This window comes from Cetorhinus maximus, chromosome 26 (genome assembly GCF_964194155.1).
Source record: "Cetorhinus maximus chromosome 26, sCetMax3.hap1.1, whole genome shotgun sequence".
In the NCBI taxonomy this organism is placed as follows: Eukaryota; Metazoa; Chordata; class Chondrichthyes; order Lamniformes; family Cetorhinidae; genus Cetorhinus; species Cetorhinus maximus.
In genome coordinates, this window is record NC_135904.1 from 19530972 (window position 1) to 19557984 (window position 27013).

A 27013-nucleotide genomic window follows, 5' to 3' on the forward strand; every position below is an offset into this window, starting at 1 on the left:
CCTTGTCCAATAATTGGAAATTACTTTTCAAATTCTTCTATTACTATATTTCGTAGAGGAACATGAAAGAACCATAAAGATTATGCAAAGTGAAAAGGAGGATCTTATAAGAAGACTGAAAGAAAGTGAATCAGCTAGCAGTAAAACAAATTCTTGGTATGTTCATGTTCTTGCACAGTCTGATAGCTCTGGAAACATTGCAGTGCCTGTGGTTGTGTGCATCTGTATGTTGGCGAGTAGGGGAACATGGCATGATATGGGATGGTACTAACGCTCCACTATACCTTGGCTCTTGTGCACATTTATTTCTATAGGGTGGCCTTCTCGAAGGGCATCAACAGGTGGTAGTTTATGGACCCTCAGGTTTAGATCCGTTCCCTTTTTATGTGCCATCTTGTCTGGCAAATAGAGAAGCAGTCTTAAAATCTTGCAAGTTTGAAGTATATGTACGGTGATAAACATCTTACTCGTTTATCTCCTGGCAAGACTGCATAAGATAAATTGTATGAACATTTTGGATAGGGACTATTACATGAATGATATCCCATTGAGTAAAAGTTTATGTCATGCTTTCTTGAATCTGTAGTTTAGCCTTACCTTGGTATTTTATTCAATGTTGACATCTTGCAGATTTGGATACAGGCCCTGAGTTATACAGATAGCATTGAATCTGCCTGTCTTGCACTTCCTGGATCTATCTCTAAACTGGAGCATTATTGAAATGAGCAAAGTGCCATTTTGTGTTGCAAATCCCTGCCTATCTCCCAGATGAGAATACAGCTGTTTCAATGGCTGCTCAAGCCATTTTAATGAACAACTGCTTAAGTAGCAGGATTCCACACCCAACTCTCACATGTGCAAACCACCTAATCTAATGGGCAGGATTTTACCAGCGGGGGTGGGGCCCGTTCGCCGACGTGTTAAATGACATGGGATGACGTCGGGCGGAACCCTCGACGTCACCCCGCACCATTTAAATTTTCAGGAAGGCGGGGGCGCAGCAAAATCAGCTGTGGGCCTGCCGACCTGTCAATGGCCACTTGAGGTCATTGACGGGATCAATTAAACAATTAAAGGGCCTGCCTTAAGGTTGGCGGGTAGGCCAGGAGCCCTGGCGGCAACTAGAAAAAACATGAAACCTCATCCAGTGGCAGGATGAGGTTTCATGTAGGGTTTTAAAAATTGTAATAAAGTTGTAATGGAAATTATGAACGTGTCACATGAGGGGACATATAAGGGATTTTTTTTTTCGCTATCAATATTTTTAAAAGTCGAGGCGATCTCCCTGAGGCCTCGGGAAGATGAGTGTGCTCTTTCATGCGCACGCTTGAAAGAGCGCACTCTTGATTTTAGGGCTCCCCCGCCCGCACAGGGAGCGCATAGCGCTTCGCTGCGGACGTCACACCGGGCGGACCTTAATTGGACTGCCCACGTAAAATGGCGGTTCGGCCCCAATCGCCTGCGATTGGGTCAGCTCTGCCCGCCCGACAAACGGAAAATTCAGCCCAATATGTAGGTCGGAGCTCATACACTTGGAATCCAAATTGTGAATGTTCAAGTTGATGCTGAGGTAAGATTACTCATCCAAAATTAGAGTAGTGTTAACCCCTCAATTTGCCTACGAACAGTAATCTCCAGATATATTTTATTCTAGCTAATTTTTAGTTTCTAAAATTTAGGTAATCCTGTTACAGCAATATGTTGTACAATAGATGATATTGGATGCAGGTCATTTGTTAGGAATACAAAAATACTCATTCCAATATCTCTGTAGACAATAAATGTGAGGATCCTTCAAGGAGCAGCCTTCATATATGTCAATTGATCATCAGGTCAAGTCACAGATTTGATCACTTCTAACAGAATATGAAAGAGGAATAAATGTAATCTGTATGTTTCTAGTTCGAGGCAAGTAAATCTTGGGTATCAAATTTAGTTAGTTCCAGCAGATGAGATCAAGTACAATAAAATAAATCTCTACCTGTGGAATACTTCCTAAACATGACCTATCGTTTTAGGACTTTGCTATTTTATGTAATATCAATTGTTACTTTCTCCGATTCATTTTTTCCTCTCAGTTTACAGGAAAATTGGATCTCTGAGAATTCATGCAAGTTGATCTCTGCAAAAGGATTAGAAGAAATCCGGCATCAGTACTTGAGAGCTGTGGACAAAATTAAAGGTAATTACAGCTAATCTAATTTTTTTTTGCATATTTTGAATGCAACATGGGAATTACTAAATGCAAGAAGATCAATGTCTATCTAGTTTGCCATCTACAATCCTGATAGATGCATCTTACAATGATAATGGAGTAGTCGACTAATCATAGTAATCAAATGGATTGAAATTGATACATTTGTTTTTGGGTATGGGTTTAAATAGCTATTGAGTGCCGTTTGTGTCCATAGTTGTACTGTTGACTTAATCATACTCCTGTGTTTTTGGCACAATAGACTTTTCTTTTAGTATGTTTCCTTCGGATGGGTTTGTTGATGGTGTAAATTGGTACAAATTCCCAATTATGCCATTTCAATCAATCAACTATTTCAAAATGTATTTTGTTGGTGTTGATTGGAATCCGAGAAGCGCATGCTCTGATGTTCACGTAAATAGGATGATATAAATTTAGAGTGGGCAGTGATTAATCAATGAAAATGCTTGCATTTTAAATATATTTTACCTCCCAGTTTTTAGATTGTGTATCATTTCTTAACCAGTTGTTTGGGGAATGGTGGGGGCTAACTGAAGTTATTCAAAGGAAAACACTTTATGAAGCATTAATTTGAACTGAAGTTTTTCAGAACTTTGGTTCATGTTATAACCAATACATCTGCTATCTGTGCCACTTCTTTAAAAACCCTAGGTGCAGGCCAACTGGCCCAGGGAACTTGGCCTAATAGTTTTCCTCGCACCTTTTCCCTGGTGATTAGGGGAGGCAACGCCGTAGTGGTATTGTTGCTGGACTAATAACCCAGAGACCCAGGGTTATGCTCTGGGGACCCGGTTCAAATCCTGCCTTGGCAGATGATGGAATTTGAATTCAATAAAAATCTGGAATTAATAGTCAGATGATGACCATGAAACCATTAAGATAAAGGCAAAATACTATGAACGCTGGAAAGCTGAAACAAAAACAGAAAATGCTGGAATAACTCAGCAGTCTTAACAGCATCTGTGGAGAGAAAAACAGAGTTAACGTTTTGAGTCCGTATGACTCTTCTTCAGAGCTAGAGAAGTAAAAATGTGATTAAATTTATACTATTTAAGGGGGGTGGAGCAGGTGAAGCTGGATAGAAGGCCAGCGATAGGTGGAGGTGGAGTGGTACCATTAACCACCCCTTTGTCCTTTTTGTTCATGACATCTTTGGCGATCTCTCCTTTGCCTCCACCTATCGCTGGCCTTCTATCCAGCTTCGCCTGCTCCACCCGCCTTAAACAGTACAAATTTCGTCACATTTTTACTTCTCTTTAGCTCTGACGAAGTCATACAGACTCGAAACATTAACTCTGTTTTTCCCTCCACAGATGCTGTTGGACCTGCTGAGTTTTTCCAGCATTTTCTGTTTTTGTACCATGAAACCATTGTCGATTGTTGTAAAAACCCATCTGGTTTTCCCCTTTAGGGAAGGAAATTTGCCATCCTTACCTGGTCTGGCCTACATGTGACTCCAGACCCACAGCAATGTGGTTGACTCTTAAATGCCCTCTGAAATGGCCCAGCAAGCCACACTCAGTTGTATCAGACCAGTACAAAGTCACATTAAAGGAATGAAACCAGACGGACCACCTTGCATCAAACTAGGCAACAGAAGCAACAATGGCAATCCTCAGCCCTCCTGCAAAGTCCTCCTTACTAACATATGGGAGCTAGTGCCAAAATTGGGAAAGCTGTCTCACAGACTAGTCAAGCAACAGCCTGACATAATCACATCTTACAGGTAATGACCCAGACACAACCATCACCATCCCTGGGTATGTCCTGTCCCACCGGCAGGACAGACCCAGCAGAGGTGGTAGCACAGTGGTATATAGACAGGAGGGAGTTGCCCTGGGAGTCCTCAAAATCAACTTGGGACCCCATGAAGTCTCCTGGCATCAGGTCAAACATGGGCAAGGAAATGTCCTGCTGATTACCATGTACCGCCCTCCTTCAGCTGATGAATCAGCGCTCCTCCATGTTAAACACCACTTGGAGGAAGCACTGAGGGTGGCAAGGGTGCAAAATGTACTCTGGATGGGGGAGTTCAATGTCCATCACCAAAAGTGGCTCAGTAGCACCACTACTGACTGAGTTGGCTGAGTCCTAAACTACATAGCTGCTAGACTGGGTCTGCAGCAGGTGGTGAGGGAACCAACAAGAGGGAAAAACATACTTGACTTCATCCTCACCAACCTGCCCGCAGCAGATGCATCTGTCCATGACTGTAACAGTAGGAGCTTTTTTCCATTCATTCATGGGATTTGGGCTTCACTGGCTGGGCCAGCATTTATTGCCCATCCCTAATTGCCCTTGAGAAGGTGATGGGGAGCTGCCTTCTTTAATCGCTGCAGTCCATGTGGTGTAGGTACTCCCACAGTGCTATTAGGAAGGAAGTTCCAGGATTTTGACCCAACGACAGTGATTGAACGGCGATATATTTTCAAATGAGGATGGCGAGTGACTTGGAGGGGAACTTCCAGGTGGTGGTGTTCCCATCTATCTGCTGCCCTTGTCCTTCTAGATTGTGGGTTTGGAAGGTGCTGCCAAAGGAGTCTTGGTGAACTCCTGCAGTGCATCTTGTAGATGATACTCACTGCTGCTACTGTGTCGGTGGTGGAGGGAGTGAATGTGGCGCCAATCAAGCGGGCTGCTTTGTCCTGGATGGTGTCAAGCTTCTTGAGTGTTGTGGGAGCTGCACTCATCCAGGCAAGTGGGGAGTATTCCATCACACTCCTCACTTGTGCCTTGTAGATGGTGGACGGTCTTGGCTTGCTAGGCCATTTCAGAGGGCATTTAAGAGTCAACCACATTGTTGTGGGCCTGGAGTCACGTGTAGGCCAGACCATGTAAGGGCGACAGATTTCCTTCCCTAAAGGACATTGGTAAACCAGATGGATTTTTACAACAATCGGCAATGGTTCCATGGTCATAAGTAGACTTTTAGTTCCAGATTTTTATTGAATTCAAATTCCACCATCTGCCGTGGTGGTATTTGAACCCAGATCCCCAGAGCATTACCCTGGGTCTCTGGATTACTAGTCTTGTGACCACCGCACAGTCATTGTGAAGACGAAGTCCCACCTTCACATTGAGGATACCCTCCAGCATGTTGTGTGGCAGTACCACTGTGCTTAATGGGATAGATTTCGAACAGATCTCGCAACTCAAGACTGCGCATCCATGCGGCGCTGTGGGCCATCAACAGCAGCAGAATTGTACTCAAACACAATCTGTAATCTCATGGCCCAGCATATTCCCCACTCTACCAATGCCATCAAGCCATGGGATCAACCCTGGTTCAGTGAGAGTGTAGGAGGGAATCTCAGGAGCCGCACCAGGCATGCCTAAAAATGAGGTGCCAACCTGGTGGAAGCTATAACACAGGACTACTAGCGTGCCAAACAGCATAAGTATAAGTGATGGACAGAGCTGAGCGATCCCACAACCAACAGATCAGACCTAAGCTCTGCAGTCCTGCCACATCCAGCCTTGAATGGTGGTGGACAATTAAACAACTCACGGCGGGGAGGAGGCTCCACAAATATCCCTATCCTCAATGATGGAGGAGCCCAGCACATTAGTGCAAAAGATGAGGCTGAAGCACTTTCTGCAATCTTCAGCTAGAAGTGCCGAAATGGACGATCCACCTCGGCCTCCTCTATAGAGGCCCCAGCATCACAGATGCCTGTCTTCAGCCAATTCAATTCACTCCACGTGATATCAAGAAACGGCTGAAGGCACTGGATGCTGCAAAGACTATGGGCCCTGACAATATTCCGGCAATAGTACTGAAGACTTGTGCTCCAGAACTTGCCATGCCCCTAGCCAAGTTATTCCAGTACAGCTACAACACTGGCATCTACCCGGCTATGTGGAAAATTGCCCAGGTATGTCCTGTACACAAAAAGCAGGACAAATCCAACCCGGCCAATTACCACTTCATCGGTCTACTCTCCATTATGAGTAAAGTAATGGAAGAGGTCATCGATGGTGCTATTGAGCGGCACTTGCTTAGCAATAATCTGCTCACTGTTGCCCAGTTTGGCTTCTGCCAGGGCCACTCTGTTCCTGACCTCATAACAGCCTTAGTTCAAACACAGACAAAAGAGCTAAACTCCCGAGGTGAGGTGAGAGTGACTGCCCTTGACATCAAGGCTGCATTTGACCAAGTGTGGCATCAAGGAGCCCTAGCAAAACTGGAGTCAATGTGAATCGGGGGGAAAACTCTCCGCTAGTTGGAGTCATACCTAGCCTAAAGGAAGATGGTTGTGGTTGTTGGAGGTCAGTCATCTCAGCTCCAGGACATCTCTGCAGGAATTCCTCAGGGTAGTGTCCTCGGCCCAACCATTTTCAGCTGCTTCAAGAATGACCTTCCTTCCATTATAAAGTCAGAAGTAGGGATGTTCGTTGATGATTGAACAATGTTCAGCACCATTCGCAACAGTTCTGCTACTGAAGCAGTCCATGTCCGTATGCAGCAAGACCTGGACAATATCCAGGCTTGGGCTGACAAGTGGCAAGTAACATCTGCGCCACACAAGTGTCAGGCAATGACCACCTCCAACCAGACAGAATCCAACCATCGCCCTTTGATGTTCAATGGCATTACCATCACTGAATCCCCCACAATCAACGTTCTGGGGGTTACCATTGACCATAAACTGAACTAGATTAGCCATAGAAATACCGTGGCTACGAAAGCAGGTCAGAGGCTAGGAATCGTGCGACGAGTAACTCACCTCCTGACTCCCTAAAGCCTGTCCACCATCTACAAGGCACAAGTCGGGAGTATGATGGAATACTCCCCACTTGCTTAGATAAGTTCAGCTCCCACAACACTCAAGAAGCTTGGCACCATCCAGGACAAAGTAGCCTGCTTGATTGGCACCACACCTACAAGCATTCACTCCCTCCACCACTGACGCACAGTCGCAGCAGTGTGTGCCATCTACAAGATGCATTGCAGGAATTCAGCAAGGCTCCTTCGACAGCACCTTCCAGCCCATGACCACTGCCATTTAGGAGGACAAGGGCAGCAGATGGAGGGGAACTTCCAGGTGGTGGTGTTCCCATCTAAGTCACTCACCATCCTGACTGAGAAATATATCGCCATTCCTTCACTGTTGCGGAGTCAAAATCCTGGAACTCCCTTCCTAGCAATACTGTGGGTGTACCTACACCACATGGATTGCAGTGGTTCAAGAAGGCAGCTTACTGCCACCTCCTCAAGGGCAATTAGAGATGGGCAATAAATGCTGGCACAGCCAGCGAAGCCCACATCCCGTAAATGAATAAAGAAAGATTGTTTTAAGTTCATCCTTCTCTGTTACCTCTCGATTATCATTAATCTTTGGGAAGTTTTTTAAGTTTTCTACAGTGAAGACACACTGTATTCAATGCCTCTGCCATTTCCTTATTTCCATTATCAATTCCCCAGACACTCTCTCTAGAGGACCAACACTAACTTTAGTTACTCTTTTTCTTTTTAAATACTTGTAGAAACTCTTACAATCTGTTTTTATATTGCTAGCTACGGTTCTCTCGTGATCTTCTTTCTGCCTCTTTATTATCTTTTTAGCCATTCTTTGCTGGTTCTTAAAATCTGTCCAATCTTCTGATCTACCACTAATCTTTGCAGATTTGTACAGTATTTCTTTCAATGCAATACTATCTTTAACGTCCTCATTTAGCCATGGAATCATGCATCTTTCTCAGAGACCCTTTTTTTCCTCACTGGGATAAATCTTTGCTGAGAGTTATTAAGTATCTTCTTAAAACTTTGCTGCTGCCACTCTACTGCCCTACCTTTTAACCTAGTTTCCCAGTTCACCTTAACCAGCTCTGCCTTCATACACTCATAGTTACCTTTGTTTAGGTTTAAAACACTAGTCATGGGCCCATACTTATCCCTTTCAACTGAACATGAAATTCTATCATATTGTGATTGCTATCACCTAGAGGATTCTTTACCAGGAGGTATTGATTAATCCTGACTCATTGCACATTACCAGGTCTAGGATAGCTTGCTCCCTGATTGGCTTTAAAATGTACTGTTCTAAGAAATTGTCCTAAAAATGCTAACTTGTTTTCCAGGTTACCTTTGCTAACATGATTTGCCCAATCTGTGTAGATTAAAGTTGCCCATGGTTATTGCTGTACCTTTCTTATACACCCCATTTATTTCTTCCTGTATGCTCTGTCCTACACTCTAACTACTGTTAGGGAGCCTATAAGCTACTTCCAGAAGTGACCTCTTACCTTCACTATTTCCTATATCTACCCAAACTGATTCTACATCTTGGTCTTTCAAGCTAAGGTCATCTCTCAGCACTGAACTAATGTCATCCTTAATTAACAACTTCCCTGCCACCTTTTCCTTCCTTCAAGTCATTTTGATTTGTTAAATGCCCTTCAACATTCAGCCTTGGCCACCTTTCAGCCACGACTCTAATGCCTATCAGGTCACTTATTTACCTGTGCTAGCAATTCATCATTTTTGTTATAAATACTGTGTGCATTCAGTTACAGGGCCTTAAACTTTTTTTTAAAGCATTTTTGCAATCTCTGGCCTGATTTGCTGGTACACTCTTACAATTGTATGTTCTGTCTCTTCCTGTCACACCCAGGTACTCGTTACCCAAATTGTTGCCCTGCTCCATTACTTTGTTGTTTCCCTTTACTTCTATCATCTCTCACATCATCCTTTCCTCCCAACTATTTAGCTTAAAGCTTTCTCTACTACCCTAGTTAACGATTTGCCAGAACAGTGGCCCCAGCATGGTTCAGGAGTAGACCCTCCCAACAATACAGCTCCTACTTTCCCCAGTACTGGTGCCAGTGCCCCATGAATCAAAACCCATTTCTACCATGCCAATCTTTGAACCACGCATTTATCTCTAATCTTTTTTACCCTATGCCAAATTAGCTTGTGCCTCAGGTAATAATCCAGAGATGATTATCCTTGAAGTTCTGCCTTTTAAATTTAGCACCAAGCTGCTTATACTCCCTCAGCCAAACCTCTTTCTTAATTCTATCTATGTCATTGGACATTGTCACCTACATGGACCACGACAACTGGATCTTCGCCATCCCATTGCAAGTTCCTCGCCAGCCATGAACAGACTTCCTGAACCCTGACACCGTACAGGCAACACAGCCATCTGGATTCTTGCTCTCGGCTGCAGAGAACTGTGTCTATCTCCTGACTATACTATTCCCCTACTACCACTAAATTCCTATTTACTTGCCCTGCTTGAATGGCTTCCTGTACCACAGTGTCCTGGTCATTTTGCCCATCCACTCTGCAGCCCCCACTCTCATCCAAACAAGCTGAAAGAACCTCAAACCTGTTGGACAATCACAAAGGGCTGAGGCCCCTGCGGTCCTGCTTTCTGGGTCTCCATACCTGCCTCACTCACAGTCTCACACCCCTATCCCTAAACACTGACCAAATCAGAAGACCCTATCCTAAGGGATGTGATTTCCTTCTGGAATGAAGTATCCAGGTAACTTTTCCCCTCCCTGATATGTTCCAGCGTCTGCAGCTTTCCCTCCAGCTCGGTGACTCTGAGCCGAAGCTCCTCAAGCCGCAGACGCTTAACTGCAGACATGCTTGCCCTGGATCACACTCGCATCCAGAAGCTCCACGTGCTACAAACACAACACATCACCTGCACCGTCATCCTGAATTTAATTAACTAACGATTTGATTAATTTATTTAATTTATTTTCCTCTTTATACATTTTATTTAGTGCCTCTCCTTACCAACACTTATGTACTAATTTGAACCTTAGTAATAAAATAGACCTTTACCACTTAGAAAAAATATAGATTTTCTATTTTTTCATTTTCGGCTATTTACGCACTCTCTCTAAGATTAGTTACTCACCAGCCAATCAGCTTATGGTTTTCATGTGATGTCACAATCTGATTTTTTTTTTTTAAACTGTGTTCTCCAGCAGCTGCTACAGCTCAGAGCCTCGCTCTGTATTTATATATTCTCCTCTCTGGTGTGCTCCTTACATGTCCGCTTTCTCCACGCTCTCTCAGGTGTAGGCTTTTCGTAAAATACCTTATTACGTTGAAAAATCTCGAAGTACTTATAAAAGCAAGTCAAGTCTTGGCTTATTGCAGTTACCAATATCTTGAAGTGGTAGTGAGTCAGAGTTGTGGGTTTAAGCCCCACTTCTATAGATTTGAGCACACAACACGGGTTGACACTTCAGCAGTACTGATTTAATAGTGCACTGTCAGAGGTGCTGTCTTTTTATTGAGATGTTAAACCTAGGATCTGACTTTCTTCTCAGTGGGACATAAAAGATTCCATGGCAATAGTCAAAGAGCAGGAGAGGAATCCATGTTTATCTCTTAATCAATATCATCTCATTGTTTTGCACACCTTAATGTGCAAATTGGCCGTCAAGTTTCCTTACAGTACAACAGTGATGGCCTTCATGACCTCAAGACATCCCAAAGTGCTTCATGTCCAATGAAGTGCTTTTAGAGTACACTTTATAAATGCACGTTATTTACTTCCTACCAGAGGAACAAAGTTTAATGCTGTGATTTTAAACTCTGACATTATTTAGTTGTGTATCCTGAGAACCTTCTTAATTTGTGCAGGAGACATGATGCGTTATATTCAAGAGAGTAAGGAGCGAGCAGCTGAAATGATTCGTACAGAAGTATTGAAGGAGCGTCAACAAACTGCACGAAAAATGCGAAAATATTATTTGACCTGCCTGCAGCAACTCCTAACAGATAGTGGGAAGAATGACGGGTAAAAATCTTTGTTGCAGTTTCTATTAGACCATTGTTTACTGTGGTTACCAGTAACATCATGTTTTTGCATACACACGGTATAAGCCGTTCCTCCTTTTCAGCCACAACATGCCATGCTCTCATTAGTAGTCAGCCTCAACTTTTCACTCTACAAATGCATGTTTTATTTACCAGTACCTTATAACTTGGCGCGTGGGATTGAGCAGACATTGAGCAGAAATGTATGACATTTAATTGTAAAACTTTAGGAGATTTGAGACAGTGTTCCTTCTTAAAGGAACAACGTCCCTTTGATGCACAGGCTAATAAAACATAGTCAGAAATCAAAGATTAATAGGTCCCAGTCCGTAAGGTCAAAACTTTGGGCCCCAGGGCTCAACTCTTTTAAATCTGCCATCCTCATCATTAATATGTCCTTTTTGAGGATTAATGAAATCAGAGTCTTGCAATAGAGTAGAAATTTTTTTTTAAGGGTGGAGAACCAACTAATGCAGACTTCTTACTGATTAACTATGTACACTCCCCTGATATATATTGCTCCAACGTGAATAAGGCTATCCAAAACAAAAACAAAAATACCTGGAAAAACTCAGCAGGTCTTGACAGCATCTGTGGAGAGGAATACAGTTAACGTTTCGAGTCCGAATGACTCTTCATCAGAACTAAGGAAGTTCTGGTGAAGAGTCATTCGGACTCAAAACGTTAACTGTATTCCTCTCCGCAGATGCTGTCAGAACTGCTGAGTTTTTCCAGGTATTTTTGTTTTTGTTTTGGATTTCCAGCATCCGCAGTTTTTTGCTTTTATCTTAGTGAATAAAGCTATGTTCATCGAAGGTAGCTAGATGTTGATGATTGCCTGTGGAGAGCAAAGAACTAGCAGTACTAACAATTATGGACATTTCAAAATTATTTCAAACCTCTGCATTTGGCTAAGCTCTACATTTCATTTGCCAATTTTCTCTGGTCCCTTAGCTTCCTCTTCTGAGGGCTGCAAAGCAAACTGGGACATCCTTCCATAGACATAGGCAGTTCTCTGTACCTCATAGCTGACTTTTCAAATGTGGAGACTGTCATTGCTGAGCTTGGCCTTGTTCACTTGTGCAGTTTTTAAAAGTAAACTCGTGCTCTCTAGAATTGTGCCATTTCAATTTAGTTTGATATGTTTTAAAATAAAATTGACACACAAACCATTTTTGGAGTACAGTAATGTGTAGGCAGTTGAATACTTGTTACAAGAATGGGAGCAGTTCTTCGCACAAAGTTACTAGTTTGAGATTTTAATAAATATAGAGCATATTTTTTTATTGATCCCTACACTCCTCGCCAATAACCTACTTCTGAAAAGCCCAGTTCTTGAAAGATGAGTTTATGATCCTTTGGAAATTATGGGCTCAAGAGCCAAGTTAATTATGCTGGCAGTATAGATTTATATTAAAATGTTTGTAATTGTTTTACAGTGCTGAAAAGAGAATTATGAATGCTGCTAGCAAGTTGGCTGCAATGGCCAAAGCTTTAGAAACTCCTCTTCCAAATCGAAAGCGTGGTAAAGCTGAAATGCTGGCTGGTATGTATGGTATTTTGTAACATTAAATTTAACAGGGGTTGACTTATACACCAAGTATAAAGGTGAACAGCCTGTATGGGTAGACACCATTTTGAAATGACACCAGCATCCAATGCAAAGAATGGACGTGCCTTACACTCCCACACATCTTCACAACGCTGTGTGCAGTCTGCTCAATCCCTCGCGCCCAGTTATAAGGTACTGATAAATAAAACATGCATTTGTAGAGTGTAAAGTTGAGGCTGACTACTAATGAGAGTATGGCATGTTGTGGCTGAAAAGGAGGAACGGCTTATACCCTGTGTGTATACAAAAACATGATTTTGGGGGCTGAAAATATTAGGTGATCAGTCTTCACATTCAGGATACCCTCCATTGTGTTGTGTGGCACTACCACCTTGGCTAAATGGGATAGATTTCAAACAGATCTAGCAACTCAAGACAGGGCATCCATGAGATGCTATGGGCCATCAGTAGCTGCAGAATTGTATATGATCACAATCTGGAACTTAATGGCCTGGCATTTCCCCCACTCCATCATTACCATCAACCCTGCCTTAATGAAGAGTGCAGGGGGGCATGCCAGGAGCAGCACTGGGCAAACCTGAAAATGAGGTGTCAATCTGATGAAGCTATAACACAGAACTATTTGCATGCCAGACAGCCAAAGCAGAATGTGATAGAGGGAGCTAAGTGATCCCACAACCAATGGATCGTGTCTAAGCTCTGCAGTCCTGCCACATCCAGTCATGAATGATGGTGGGTAATTAAATAACTAACTGGAGGAGGAGGCTCCAGAAATAACCCCATCCTCCGTAATGGGGAAGCCCAGCATATCAGTTCAAAGGGCAAGGCTGAAGCATTTGCAGTCATCTTCAGCCAGAAGTGCCAGGTGGATCATCTATCGCGACCTCTTCTTGATGTCCCCAGCATCATAGATACCAGTCTTCAGCCAATTCATTCCAGTCCACATGATATCAAGAAACGGCTGATGGCACTGGATACTGCAAAAGCTATGACAACATTCTGGCAATAGTACTGAAGACTTGTGCTCCAGAACTAGCTGTGCCCTTAGCCAAACTGTTCCATTACAGTTATAACATTGGCATCAACTCGGCAATGTGGAAAATTGCCCAGGTATGTTCCGCAAAAAGCAGGACAAATCCAACCAGACCAATTACTGCCCCATCAGTCTACACTATCATCAGCAAACTAGTGGAAGGTGTAGTCGACACTGCTATCAAATGATACTTACACAGAAATAACCTGCTCACTGATGCTCAGTTTAGGTTCTGCCCAGGCCACTCAGCTCCTGAACTCATTACAGCCTTAGTCCAAACATGGACAGAAGAGCTGAATTTAAGGCAGTGAGGGAAGAGTGACTGCCCTTGATATCAAGGCAGCATTTGACCGAGTGGGTCAAAGAGCCCTAGTAAAATTGAAGTCAATGGGAATCAAGAGGGGTGGGTGGGAGGGAGAAACTCTGCACTCAAAGGAAGATGGTTGTGGTTGTTGGAGGTCAATCATCTCAGTCCCAAAACATCACTGCAGGAATTCCTCAGGGTAGTCCCAGCCATCTTCAGCTGCTTCATTAATGATCTTCCTTCCATCATAAGATCAGAAGTGGAGATCTTTGCTGATGACTGCACAATGTTCAGCACCACTTGTGAATCCTCAGACATTGAGTCAGTCCATTCCCATATGCAGCAAGACCTGGACAACATTGAAGCTTGGACTGATGTGTGGCATGAATGTTACTTGCTACATAAGTGTCAGGTAATGACCATCTCCAACAAGAGAGAATCCAACTATCTCCCCACGACATTCGATGGCATTACCATCGCAGCATCCCCCACTATCAACACCCAGGGGGTTGCCATTGACCAAAGACTGAACTGGACCAGCCATATAAATACTGTGGCTACAAGAGCAGGTCAGAGGCTTGGAATTCTGCAGAGATTAACTCCCTTTCTGACTCCCCAAAGCCTGTCCACCATCTGCAAGGTACAGGCCAGGAATGTGATGGAATACTCTGCATTCATCCAGAGTGGAGTAGAGTTCCAACAACACTCAAGAGGCTTGATATCCAAGACAAAGCAGTCCGCCTGATTGGCACCCCATCCACCACTCCCTTCAACTTCCACTCTCTCTACCATCAACATAGAGTGGCAGCAGTGCACAGCAGCAACAAAGCTTCTTCAACAGAACCATCTAAACCTCCAACCTCTACCACTCAGAAGGACAAGGGCAGCAGATGCATAGGAACACCATCACCTGCAAGTTCCCCTCAAAGCCACTCACCATCCTGACTTGGAACTATATTAATGTTTCTTCACTGCCTCTGGGTCAGAATCTGGAACTCCCTCCCTAACAGCACTGTGGGTGTACCTACACTACATGGGCTGCAGTGGTTCAAGAAGGTGGCTCACCACCACAACCTCGACGGCAATTAGGGATGGGCAATAAAAATCCTGGCCCAGTCAGCGACGCCCACATCCCATGAAAGAATTAAGACAATAAAATGTGACTTTTGTGCTGCGATTTATGGTATATTTTCCCAAGAGAGATACAAAATTGAGTAACCTCAAGCCTTGATTGCACATACTAATGTCCAACTCAAGCTGCATTTACAGAGACCAAGGAGAAAAATGGTTGCTTGCCCCCATGGGATGTGGGCATTGCTGTCTAGGCCAGGAGTTATTGCCCACCCCTAATTGCCCTTGATAAGGTGGTGGTGAGCTGCCATCTTAAACTACTGCAGTGTGTGATGTAGGTACACCAACAGTGCTGTTATGGAGGAAGTTTCAGGATTTTGACCCAGCGACAGTGAAGGAATGCGATATAGTTCCAAGCCAGGATGTCGTGTGCCTTGGAGGGGAACTTGCAGGTGTTGGTGTTCCCATGTGTTCTCTGCCCTTGTCCTTCTAGGTGGTAGTGGTTGTGGGCTTGGAAGGTGCTGTCTAAGTATCCTTGGTGAGTTCCTGCAGTGCATCTTGTAGATGGTGTACACTGCTGCCACAGTGCGTTGGTGGTGGAGGGAATGAATGTTTGTGTATGGGGTGCCAATCAAGCAGGCTGCTCTGTCCTGGGTGGTGTCAAGCTTCTTGAGTGTTGTTGGAGCTGCACACTTCCAGGCAAGTGGAGAGTATTCTAACACACTCCTGACTTGTGCCTTGTAGGTGGTGGACAGGCTTTAGGGAGTCGTGAGGTGAGTTACTCGCCACAGGATTCCTAGCCTCTGATCTGCTCTTGTAGCCACAGTATTTATATGGTTAATCCAGTTCAGTTTCTGGTCGATAGTAACCCCAGGATGTTGATAGTGGGGAATTCAGCGATGGTAATGCCATTGAATGTCAAGGGATGAAGGTTAGATTCATTCTTCTTGTAAATGGTTTTTACGTGGCACTTGTGTGGCGTGAATGTTACTTGCCACTTGTCAGCCCAAGCCTGGATATTGCCCAGGTCTTGCTGTATTTGGCCATGGACTGCTTCAGTATCTGAGGAGTTGCAAATGATGCTGAACACTGTGCAATCATCAGTGAACAACATTATAGAAACTTTATCCCATTAACTTTAAAGGAAGGAATGTGTTTTTGCTAACATAGTCCACAGGTTAGTGAATTTTTAATATTTTTTAATATCAGCTACTATGTGAACGGAAAACAAACAGAATGTCAGTTGGACTGATTAAGTATGAATAAGAATGTACGGCGATTTAACTTCAAGCTGGCTATGCTATGGTCCCCAACTTTTATAATTTTTGTGTCCGGAGCATAACAAAAATAAAGGACATAATGGCAACAGTAATTTAATGGCTGTGAAGTGCTTTGGGACATTCTGCAGTTGTGAAAGGCGCTATGTAACTGTTTTCCTTATCCGAATTATAGCTAATTGTTTTCATCATTACTGTGATCTGTATGATGAAAAAGAGCTATTGTAAAAGCCATTTAGCGTTTAAAGTTGCAGACAATTTTCTATGCCAAGTTTTGTATTGCATCTGGCTTCTTATAACACCTGATGAGATTGCTCCCCTTCTTTATCCTGTGCCAACATTGGTACTTAATGCCAAATAACCTACATTTTTCACGTGGATGAATCTTAATATGTACACGCATTTTATCACTTGTTTCCTTCTACCCAAAGCACATCCAAATATGAAAAGTTCAGAACAATCTCCAGTCATTCCTGAGCATAATCAAGAGGCTACTGGATCCATGCATGTGCAGGCAAAGCACATTGAGAAACCATCTTCTAGTGAAGACCTGGTCCAGAAATTCAGAAAACACAGAACAGGCAATGAAATTCATAAAGTATGTGCGCCATACTGTTCGAACAAGATTGTGTATGGTCCAACTGCAGAGAATGGCACTCCAGATGAAGAATTGTTTACAAATCATAAACCGGTTACTATTAAGATTGAAGGAAAGTCTGGCATTTTACAAAAGGATACTACTACCTTGTTGCATAAGACGAAGGATAGCCATCAATTGAATGGCGCTGTGTCAAAACCAAAGCTTCACAAAGCTGCCAGTGTTGCACATTTTCAGAATTCAGCAAAATACCTTTCCCAAATGTGTCTCAGCAAAGCACATACATTCAGCTCTATTGATAGTCTTACAGACAGAGCGTCTTTGCAAATGGCATACAATCAGGATGGTGTCTCGCCTTCAAAAGGTTTTATACATTATTCAGAAGAATATGTCTGCTCCAAACCTATGACTGGGGCATCAGATGTGCAAGAAACCCCTGAAAGAGATGGTGATTGTGTTTCCAATCTTGAAGCTATTAGGTCCTGTAAAATGGGCACTTACAATTTTAGGCAGACTGAAAGAAAAACATGCCATCTAGATGATTGTAGCACACCTATAATATGCACAGGGTCAAGTGGCATTTCTAAGCCAATCTCATCTACAAACTTGGTACATAAAACAGATTCTGTGGCAAATGGTACTGCACAAGTGTCACCTTCCATTTCCTCTATAGCCTCTGAAATTAGCTCTCTTTCAGATGAAGAGCATGCTTGTTATTCAAATAAAACAACCCCAGTTGTGTCAAGGATACATACAGAACAAATACAAAAAGTCGCAGAAAACAGCCTTTCTGTTTTTAACAGGGGCCAGTTGAGTATGAGGACAAAGCCTCATAAATATATTAAGTGTACTGAGCCTGAACTCGCACTGAATGATGGAATAGCAAAGACAAGCAAACTACACCATGTGAAAGAATATTCCCATAAGTACCCATTGCACATGATCCCCAATATAGATGCTATTCAGCAGGACAGTGGATTTGACAGTCCTTTTCTTACTACTTCTTGACTAATTAAAATTATCTTACGAACAAATCCTTGAATCTTTAAGACACCTTTCAGCCACTGAACTAATTCTACAGGTTTTATTGAGTAATCTGTCACTGTTCTTAATTTACAACATAATGATTCATGATTTTGCTAATATATTTGCACATATTTATGTTTCTAAAATCTATTTTTATACCACAAACTGATTTGTTTTGCTGTTTGGTTTCTATGTTCAGATGGTTTTTGGGACAAAATGTTTATTTTGAGATATCACGGTAATAAAGTGCTCTTGTGTTTTTTAATAAGTCTTGGTTTGAAAGTAGTTTAAACACCTAACAGTAATTTGACATTTCCCTAATTCAGTGGCAACTGCTTTTGTGTTGTCTTTAATTATCTTCTAAAGAGCTCTATTTATTCTTGATCTGATTTTTATTTCATGTTCTGTAATGTCACTTCTAATCAGCGCACACTTGAATTGGGGTTTTTTATACATAACCTTGTGGTTGTTACTCTTCAACCATATAAGCTGTTCATTAGTGATGCATTAGTAAATCTAAAGTAGTTAAAACATGCTTCCTCTTTTTTTTAGGTGCGAAACTCATTGAACACTTAAAAACTTTTCTACAAAATCCTTTTAAATCTACCCCATGCTACACTACAAAAAGGGTCTCATTCTCAATTCACTATTTCTTAATTACAGAAAAGCTAAAATAAATAACACAAATTAGGTTAGCAACTTTGGGGCGCGAGACGTTATATTTATTACAATTCCCATAGAGACCACTGACTTTTTAGGAGATTAATTTCCCAGTGACTGATAGAAATCACCAAAGGACAGGATTTCACCATTTTAAGACTCTTTCTTCAAACAAACTAAAATCAACATAGTTGTATTAAATTAAACTAATTAAACAGGAAACTAACTAAAGAAAAGATAATAAAAACAAAGTGCTGGAAAAACTCAGCAGGTCTGGCAGCATCTGCTGAGAGAAACAAAAGGTTTCAAGTCTAATATGACCCCTCTTCGGAACGGAAGAAAGTTAGGAATGTGATTGGTTTCATGCTGTTGAAAAAGAGTGGAGAGGCAGGTGAAGCAAAAGGGAAGGTCAGGGATAGGTTAGAGATAAATGACAGGTGTCATGGAACACAGGCAAAAGGAGTGATAGTATTGAAGATGAAAAGCTTGGTCAGAGTAGATGTTAACAGCAGGATAAAGATCAGCACTGTCTAGAAGCAAAAAATTGAGAACAAGATACAGACTGGCTCTAGAGGAAAATAAATTCAAAATGGAGGAGAGTGTTCATGGTCTGAAGTTGTTGAACTCAATGCTGAGGCCAGAAGGCTGTAAAGTGCCTAATTGGAAGGTGAGGTGCTGTTCCTCCAGCTTGTGTTGGGCTTCACTGGAACATTGTAGCAGGCCAAGGGCAGAAATTTGAGCATGAGAGGAAGATGGTGAATTGAAGTGGGAAGCGAGCAGAAGGTTGAAGTCATGTTGGTGAACTGAGCAGAGGTGTGCTACAAAGCAGTCACCCAGTCTGCAATTAGTCTCCCCAGTGTAGAGGAGACCACTTTGTGAGCAGCGAATACAGTAGACCAAATTGAAGAAGGTGCAAGTGAAGCGCTGCTTCATCTGAAAGGAGTATTTGGAGCCTTGGACAGTGAGAAGGTAAAGGGACAGGTGTTGCACCTCCTGCGCTTGCATGGGCAGGTGCTGTGGGCAGGAGATGAAGCGTTGAGGGTTATTGAGGAGTGGACCAGGATTTCCCAGAGGGAATGGCCCCTTTGGAGTCCTGAGAGGGGAGGGGATGATGGTTTTTGGAGGTAGTTAGCAGAAATGGTAGAGGATAATACTTTGAATATGGAGGATGGTGGGGTGGAAATTGAGGTCAAGGGGAACCCTATCGTAGGCAGGCATAACTAGAGCCCGTGCAGGTATCCATAGCCGCACCTCATATTTGGAGGAAGTGAGACAACTTGGGGAGAAATTGGTTCAGTGAGAGAACAAGTTCAGTCAGGTGGGATGGAGGCATAGAGGGATTGGACATCCGTAGTAAAGATGAGGTGGTTAGGAGAAGGAAACTAGAAATTGTTGAAATGATGTAGGGTGTCAGAGGAATCACTAATATAGGTGGGAAGAGACTGGACAAGGGGAGATAAAAAGGAATTAAGATAGGAAGAAATAAGTTCAGTGGGGAAGGAAGGGGCTGAAACAATGGATGTACTAGCACAATCCTGTTATGTGGATTTTGGGAAGGAGGTAGAAATGGGCTTTACTGGGTTGGGGAACTATGAGGTTGGAGGCAGTGGAGGGAAAATCGCCAGAGGAGATGAGGTCAGTGACAGTCCTGGAAACAATGGTTTGATGTTTGGTGGTGGGATTATGGTCTAGGGGGAGGTAGGAAGAAGTGTCTGAGAGTTGGTGCTCAGCCTCTGCGAGGTAGAGGTGGGTATACCAGACAATGTCAGCACTACCCTTGTCAGCAGGTTTGATAACAAAGTCAGGGTTAGACCTGAGAGAATGGAATGTCAGAGGGGGACAAGTTAGAATGGCTGAGGGAAGCAGAGAAATTAAGACAGCCGATGTCACGCTGACAGTTCAACGAAAAGATCAAAAGCAGGTAAGAGGCCAGAGAAGGGTCCGGGGGAAGGAGACTACTGGTGGCAGGTGAGAGTCTGTTGAGCATGGGGAGAACTCCTGCCCAAAGAAGTGAGCACTGAGGCAAAGGTGACAGAAGAGTTCAACATTGTGCTGCGCTCAATTCATTAAGATGGGGGTGTAAGGGGATAAAAGTGAGTCTTTTGCTGAGTATAGATCGTTCAGCCTCAGAGGAGAAGGTCAGAGGGTATAGTAAGCAAAAGCTGGGATTAGAAGAGGAATGGGGTCAGAGGGAAGGGAGAAAGGATTTTAAAGGGTGTCCGTACTAATAAGTTGTTGGAACTTGCATTTCTTCACACCATAAGGAAGAGAAACAGTTTCTTGTTAAGGTATTGGATGACAGGAAGAATAAAACAAAACTGGGGATAAGGACAGCTTTGAGATGGGGTCAGTTGGTGCTGCTGGAGAGAGAGATTGTGTACATAGGGCAGCGCATGGCACCGAGGCGGGGGGAGGAGTTTGAATCCATGGTGTAAGTCGGAGCCGAAGATGGTCATTGAGGAGGGAAGTGAGTCCGTGAAAGCGAATTTTGGGAAACATCAAATACCAGGAGGGAAATAGAAAGCGATGAAGGTGAACAAGTTGAAAGAGACAAATGGAAATCCTGTTGAAGAAAAGGGCAGAACCTCTTCAAGGCAGGCATTCCTGGAAGAGAGGTGGTAGTGAATTAAACACTAAACTATAAGCAAAATACTGCAGAGGCTGGAGATCTGTAATAAAAACAAAGTGCTGGAAAAACTCAGGTCTGGCAGCATCTGGAGAGAAACAGAATTAACGTTTTGAGTCCAGTATGACTTCTTTGGAACTGAAGGAAGTTAGGAATGTGAACAGTTTTATGCTGTTGAAAAGGGGGTGCAGGTGGAGTAAGAGATTTTCAGCGATGGGTCAGAGAGTGGAGGGAGATAAAATAACAAATATGACATGGAACAGAGGCAAAGGGAGTGGTAATGATAGCATTAAAGACACGAAGCTTGGTCAGAATAGGTGTTAATAGCAGAATAAAGGTCAGCACTGTCTGAAGCAAAAACATGAAAGCAAGATACAGACCAGCACTAAAGAAATTCAAGATGGAGCACAGAGTTCATGGTCTGAAGTGGTTGAACTCAGTGTTGAGTCCAGAAGGCTACAAAGTGCCTAATCAGAAGTTGAGGTACTGTTTCTCCAGCTTGCATTGGGCTTCACTAGAACATTGCAGCAGGCCAAGGACAGAAATGTAAGCATGAGAGCAAGATGGCGAATTGAAATGGCAAGCAACAGGAAAGTCGGGTTCATGATTGTAGACTGAGTGGAGATGTCCCGCAAAGCGGTCATCTCGTTTACTTTAGTCTCCCCGCTGTAGAGGAGACCGCACTGTGAGCAGTGAATATAGTCAGATGACTCTTGTTCTGTCCTTATGAGTGTGTGATCCAGAGACGCAGCAGATTTGGCATGCTGAAACTCCTGGAAGTTAACTTATTTCATATGCTTAAATAAAATGATGGAACTTTATGACAACCTGCCATACCTACGATTTAAAGAGGTATCAACACATGATGAAGGCAGTGGTGGTGAGGAAGTTCAGTGTTGCTAACCATGCACGAATACACCATTTTTGAGGGAGATATGTTCAACAGGAGAATGCAAGATTCTGGTGAAACGTATGACCAAGATCGTACAGCACCTCAAACTTCCCAAAGGGTGTGAGTTCAATACCAGAGTGAAGCAGAAGCAAAATACTGCGAATGCTGGAAATCTGAAATAAACATAGAAACTGCTGGAAAAACTCAGCAGGTCTGGCAGCATCTGTGGAGAGAGAAACAGAGTTAACGTTTCGAGCCCATATGATTCTTCTTCAGAACACCTTGGTAGCTTCTTCCAAAGAAGAGTCATATTGGACTTCAAATGTTAACTGTTTCTCTCTCCACAGATGCTACCAGACCTGAGTTTTTCCAGCAGTTTCTGTTTTTATTACTCTAAGACTGACTTGTGTTGGAGTTGTCGATGAGAGGGACAGTTTCGAGCAGCTAATCTAACCATATCGAAGACAAATGAGAAATCATGGTGGTGCAACTCAAAGTCATCAGAGCTTAGGAGACAGCATGTGAGTGCGACCCAGGGAGCCCCCCAAAATGTGACATGCAAGTTTCAGGACAACGCTACAGAAACCCCAAAGATTCATGAGTGCTGTGAGAAGAAACACTAGTTCCACAAGAGCGTTGTGCCCAGCCTTTTGGAAAATGTGCAGCAAAAGCAATCATTTTGTGGTGAAATGCCATGGAAAAGAATTGCCAACATACAAAGCTGGAGCAAAAGATGAAGACAGTGATCAGTGTGGTCAGTCCAATTGGCATGGATGAATTGAAATGTGTCACATTTAAACTGGAGCTTAGGCAGCTACCCTAGATTTCAAATAGACAGGAGTGTGCAGCATAATCCACTTCTACTATACCAATAAGAAGGGATTTTTAAGTTTGCAACATTTGATTCCCTTAAGACCCAGATAGCAGCTGATGGAGGTACAAGTCTCCCCATTGGAGGACAGGCATGAGCTCTGGTCCAGTGTGGTGACTATAAGTGTAAGCTGGAATGTAAACTTGTTGATGGCAATGATTGTATTCCCTCTGAGTAGAGGCTTGTCTGAGCATGAACATCATTAAGTACAAATGATAATGAAATTAATAGAACACCATCTGTTGGAGTAATTGTATATATGATCAACATCTACAAGTCAGTTATCAAGGAGTATATCCTCAAACAATTTGGTGGGACAAGTTGCAGTTGCATAAGTTGTGTACCTGTGGCTTTAAGGGATAAGCTGAAGAAAACCCTGCATGGTCTGTTCAGACAGAACAAGGTCACTTCTGTAATGACACCAGCCGCATGGTTCAGTTTGATGGTGGTCACACTAAAGGAGAATGCACACTGCACATCTGCTTAGATCCTACAGACTAAAACGAGGCTATCAAATCAAGAGCAATATCCTCCACCATCTATTAAAGATACATGGTGCTAAAGCTTTTAATTATCAATTTCAAGAATAGTCCTTGGCAGGTAAGTCTTGGTGAACAGTCCTCATATTTTACAACATTCCACACACCTTGGACAATATCGCTGAAAGTGTACGCAGTCAGAAAGCGGTCAATATCAAAACTGATTACTGCCTGTTAGAATCAGTAGTTCTCAAGCAACTAAACAACGCACAAAGTGAAGAAGAGTCATACAGACTCGAAAAGTTCACTGTTTCTCTCTCCACAGATGCTGCCACACCTGCTGAGTTTTTCCAACAGTTTCTGGTTTTATTTCAGATTTCCAGCATCCGCAGTATTTTGCTTTTAACATAACACACTAAGTGACTTCAAAGAATGGCTGCTAAGACTCCAAAACGGCAGGCCTGGGATCAAGTCAGAAGTGCGTGTGAATGCCTCTGCCCCTGATAAATTCACTGTCCGGGGGAAATTGATGTTTAAGGAACAGCAACTCGTATTAAATAATAAATTAATGGCTGTAGCTTATTCAACACCCATCAGTATAGAAAATTGTATCCGTATGGTCAGCGACAATCTCTATTGGCCCAGGATGTCAGCAGAGCTTAAACAATACCTTAAACTTTGCAAAAGCACATTTGTCTCATTGTATTTCTCCAAGTAAGGATCCATTAGTACAGCATGAGATTGTGGCTGGGCTTCTGTGACTAGTTTTGTAAAGAGGCCATTGACACCCCAGAGGGAAAGTTGCTATCTGAATATAATCTTCCCTAAATCTACAATGAGAAATTAACATTCACTTTTTAGATTTTGTTTTTTTCTAGATAAGTGGTAGATAATTGTGCCTCGCTGTACTGTGTAAGATTGTTTATGGACTCATAGATGTTTACAGCACAGAAGGAGGCCATTCGGCTCATCGTGTCCACACCCGGTCAACAAAGATCTGACTACACTAATCCCATTTTTCAGTGCTTGGCCTATAACCCTGGAGGCTATGGCAATGCAAGTTGCTTCACTCTGGACATCATGGATCACATGTTCTACTTATTATTTATCTGTGATTTGTACCTGGAACTGCTCCATCCTACACTATCAATCCAGTTTTACAAGGTTTAGAGGTCCACTTGATTAAGGGACGGAACATCTATAGAAACAAAAGGGGGAGCAGAGCAGGAGAGAGGCAAAGTTTGGAAGTTAACAGTTTTGAGGATAGATTTCTGGGAATCTGTCGGATTCGGCTGGCTGGGTGCCTGGGGAGGAGCTGGGTCTCACTAGGTTACAGTGCAGCAGGAGGGGCCACCTTATTGCCCTGCTGGTGGTGTTCCTGTTTGCACTGATGGTCAAAGCGATGATGATCCAGAGCATCTACTGCAGCTGGCTGAAGAGAAGAAGAGCCGGAGGATGGACCTGGCGTGGCGTAGCTCAATCCTCTCTGATTGCCTGGGCAGGGCTGGACAATGCCTGGCTGGCCGGAGATGCAGGCTGCAAGTTGGTCAAAGTGGCACAAACATTCGGCCTGATCGTTTCATCCGACATGATCGCCGCGATTGCGCTGGAAAGGCAGCAAGTCATCTCCAGATCATTGGCTTCGCCAGTGTTCATTAAGAAACTTTGTGCTGCAGCCTGGCTCTGTGCCTTGGTCCTTTCCACCCCACACGCTGTAAGAACAAGTAGTGCATTCAATGCCTGAATGTTTTCCACCACCTGCCCTTGTGGCACCTCCAGATGCACTTGATGTGGCTTTTCTACAGCACCAAGAACAACTCCCTGAAGAGAGGGAGCTGTGTAGTGGTATTGTCACTGGACTGGTAATCCAGAGACCCGGGGTAATGCTCTGGGGACTGGGGTTCGAATCGCACCATGCCAGATGGTGGAATCTGAGATCAGTAAAAAAAAAAAATCTTCTGTCCTTACCTGGTCTGGCCTACACCTGACTCCAGACCCACAGCCCTTAAATGCCCTCTGAACAAGGGCAATAAATAGCCAGTGACGCCCATACCTCAGAATGGATGAAAACAAAAAGCTGGAAGTTTACAGTTTTGAGGATAGATTTCCAGGGATCTGTTGGATTCGGTTGGCTGGGTGCCCGGGGAGGAGCTGGGTCTCACTGGGTTACAGTGCGGCAGGAGGAGCCCCCTCATTGCCCTACTGGTGGTGTTCCTGTTTGCACTGATGGTCAATGCATTTAAAGAAAAAAGAGACTGGGGCAGGCAGTCTGTTTCTGCTCCACCAAGGGACAGAGAGGCACCAGTGAGCGCCTGCAGGGACCTCAAACACCTCCGCAGAGCAAAGGAAGGGATAGAGGCAGCTACTGTGAAGAAGAGAGACATGCAGCCACAGTCAGCTCGATGGTTTGGGAAAGTGCCATATAACTTCACACACAAAGTGGTTAGATTTACTCGTGGTTAATTCCGAGGGGGATTAGATAATTCCCTGTAATAGAAGCGCCCTGTTCATTTTAGAGTGTTCAAGTTATAAAATTAAAATATTTCTGCTATCTAAATTTCATGCTGTAATGCATTGATGTAATGTAGTTGGTTAACTTCCTGTTCTGATTTAAAATATGTTTTCACATTGATGTGCAAATTAGACTCATTTTGTGAGATGCTTGTTTCTGCTGCTGAGAGGACATATCCCAATCCACACAAAATCGGTAACACTCCTCCGTTTAATTTCTTTGGCCGATGTGAGGTTTTATGATTCCTCTGCATCTGCGGAGGACACACATGCCACAATCCTCCCATCCCCTCCTGGTTACGGAAAGTTACCACAAAAAAAATAAACGTTTTCAACTGGCTGTAAGATTGTGAGATTGACATCCATAAACCGCCTAGAGATCTACCTTTGTTTCTCATTTTAACTGTGTACAGTATTTGGAGAGCAGGTTTTTTCCTCTCTCGTTTTCATAACTTTTACACACAAAGTGTAAAAACAATGGAAAATTTCTGCTCTCCAATCATACGAACTGGGAGTAGGAATAGGCCACTCGGCCCTTCAATAAGATCATGACTGATCTGATTGTAACCTCCCACCTACCCATGATAACCTTTCACCCCCTTGTTACTCAAGAATCTGTCTAGCTCTGCCTTAAAAATATTCAAAGAATCTGCTTCCACTGCCTTTTGAGCAAGAGAGTTCCAAAGACACTCTATGCTCAGAGGAAAAAAAATCTCCTCATCTCTGTCTTAAAAATTACTTTAAAAAATGTTTTTATCCTCTTATTTTTAAACTGTGACCCCCTAGTTTTAGATTCTCAGATAAGAGGAATTGCCCTCTCCCACATCCACTCTGTCAAGACCCCTCAGGATCTTAATGTTTTAATCAAGTCACCATTTACTCTTCTAAACTTCAGTGGTTAGAAGCCTAGCCTGTCCAGCCTTTCCTCATAAGACAGCCTGCCCATTCCTGGTATTAGCCTAGTAAACCACCTCTCAACTGCTTCTAACGCATTTACATCTTTCTTTAAATAAGGAGACCAATACTGTACACAGTACTCCAGATGTGGTCTCACCAGTGCCTTGTACAACTGAGGCATAACCTCCCTAC

At 43.2% G+C, this 27013-nt stretch overlaps 1 protein-coding gene across 7 annotated transcripts in view; it reads left to right on the forward strand.

Moving 5' to 3' along the window:
- Positions 1-18143, forward strand: part of cep152 (centrosomal protein 152) — a 95390-nt gene extending 77247 nt beyond the window's left edge. For all 7 annotated transcript variants that reach the window (XM_078530291.1, XM_078530293.1, XM_078530289.1 and 4 more), the window contains 5 exons: positions 57-156; positions 2079-2182; positions 10827-10983; positions 12443-12549; positions 16693-18143. In XM_078530291.1, coding sequence (XP_078386417.1) covers positions 57-156; positions 2079-2182; positions 10827-10983; positions 12443-12549; positions 16693-17867 — 1643 coding nt within the window. In that variant the 3' untranslated portion in view covers positions 17868-18143. The remainder of the gene's footprint in view (positions 1-56; positions 157-2078; positions 2183-10826; positions 10984-12442; positions 12550-16692) is intronic.
- Positions 18144-27013: the final 8870 nt, after the last annotated feature.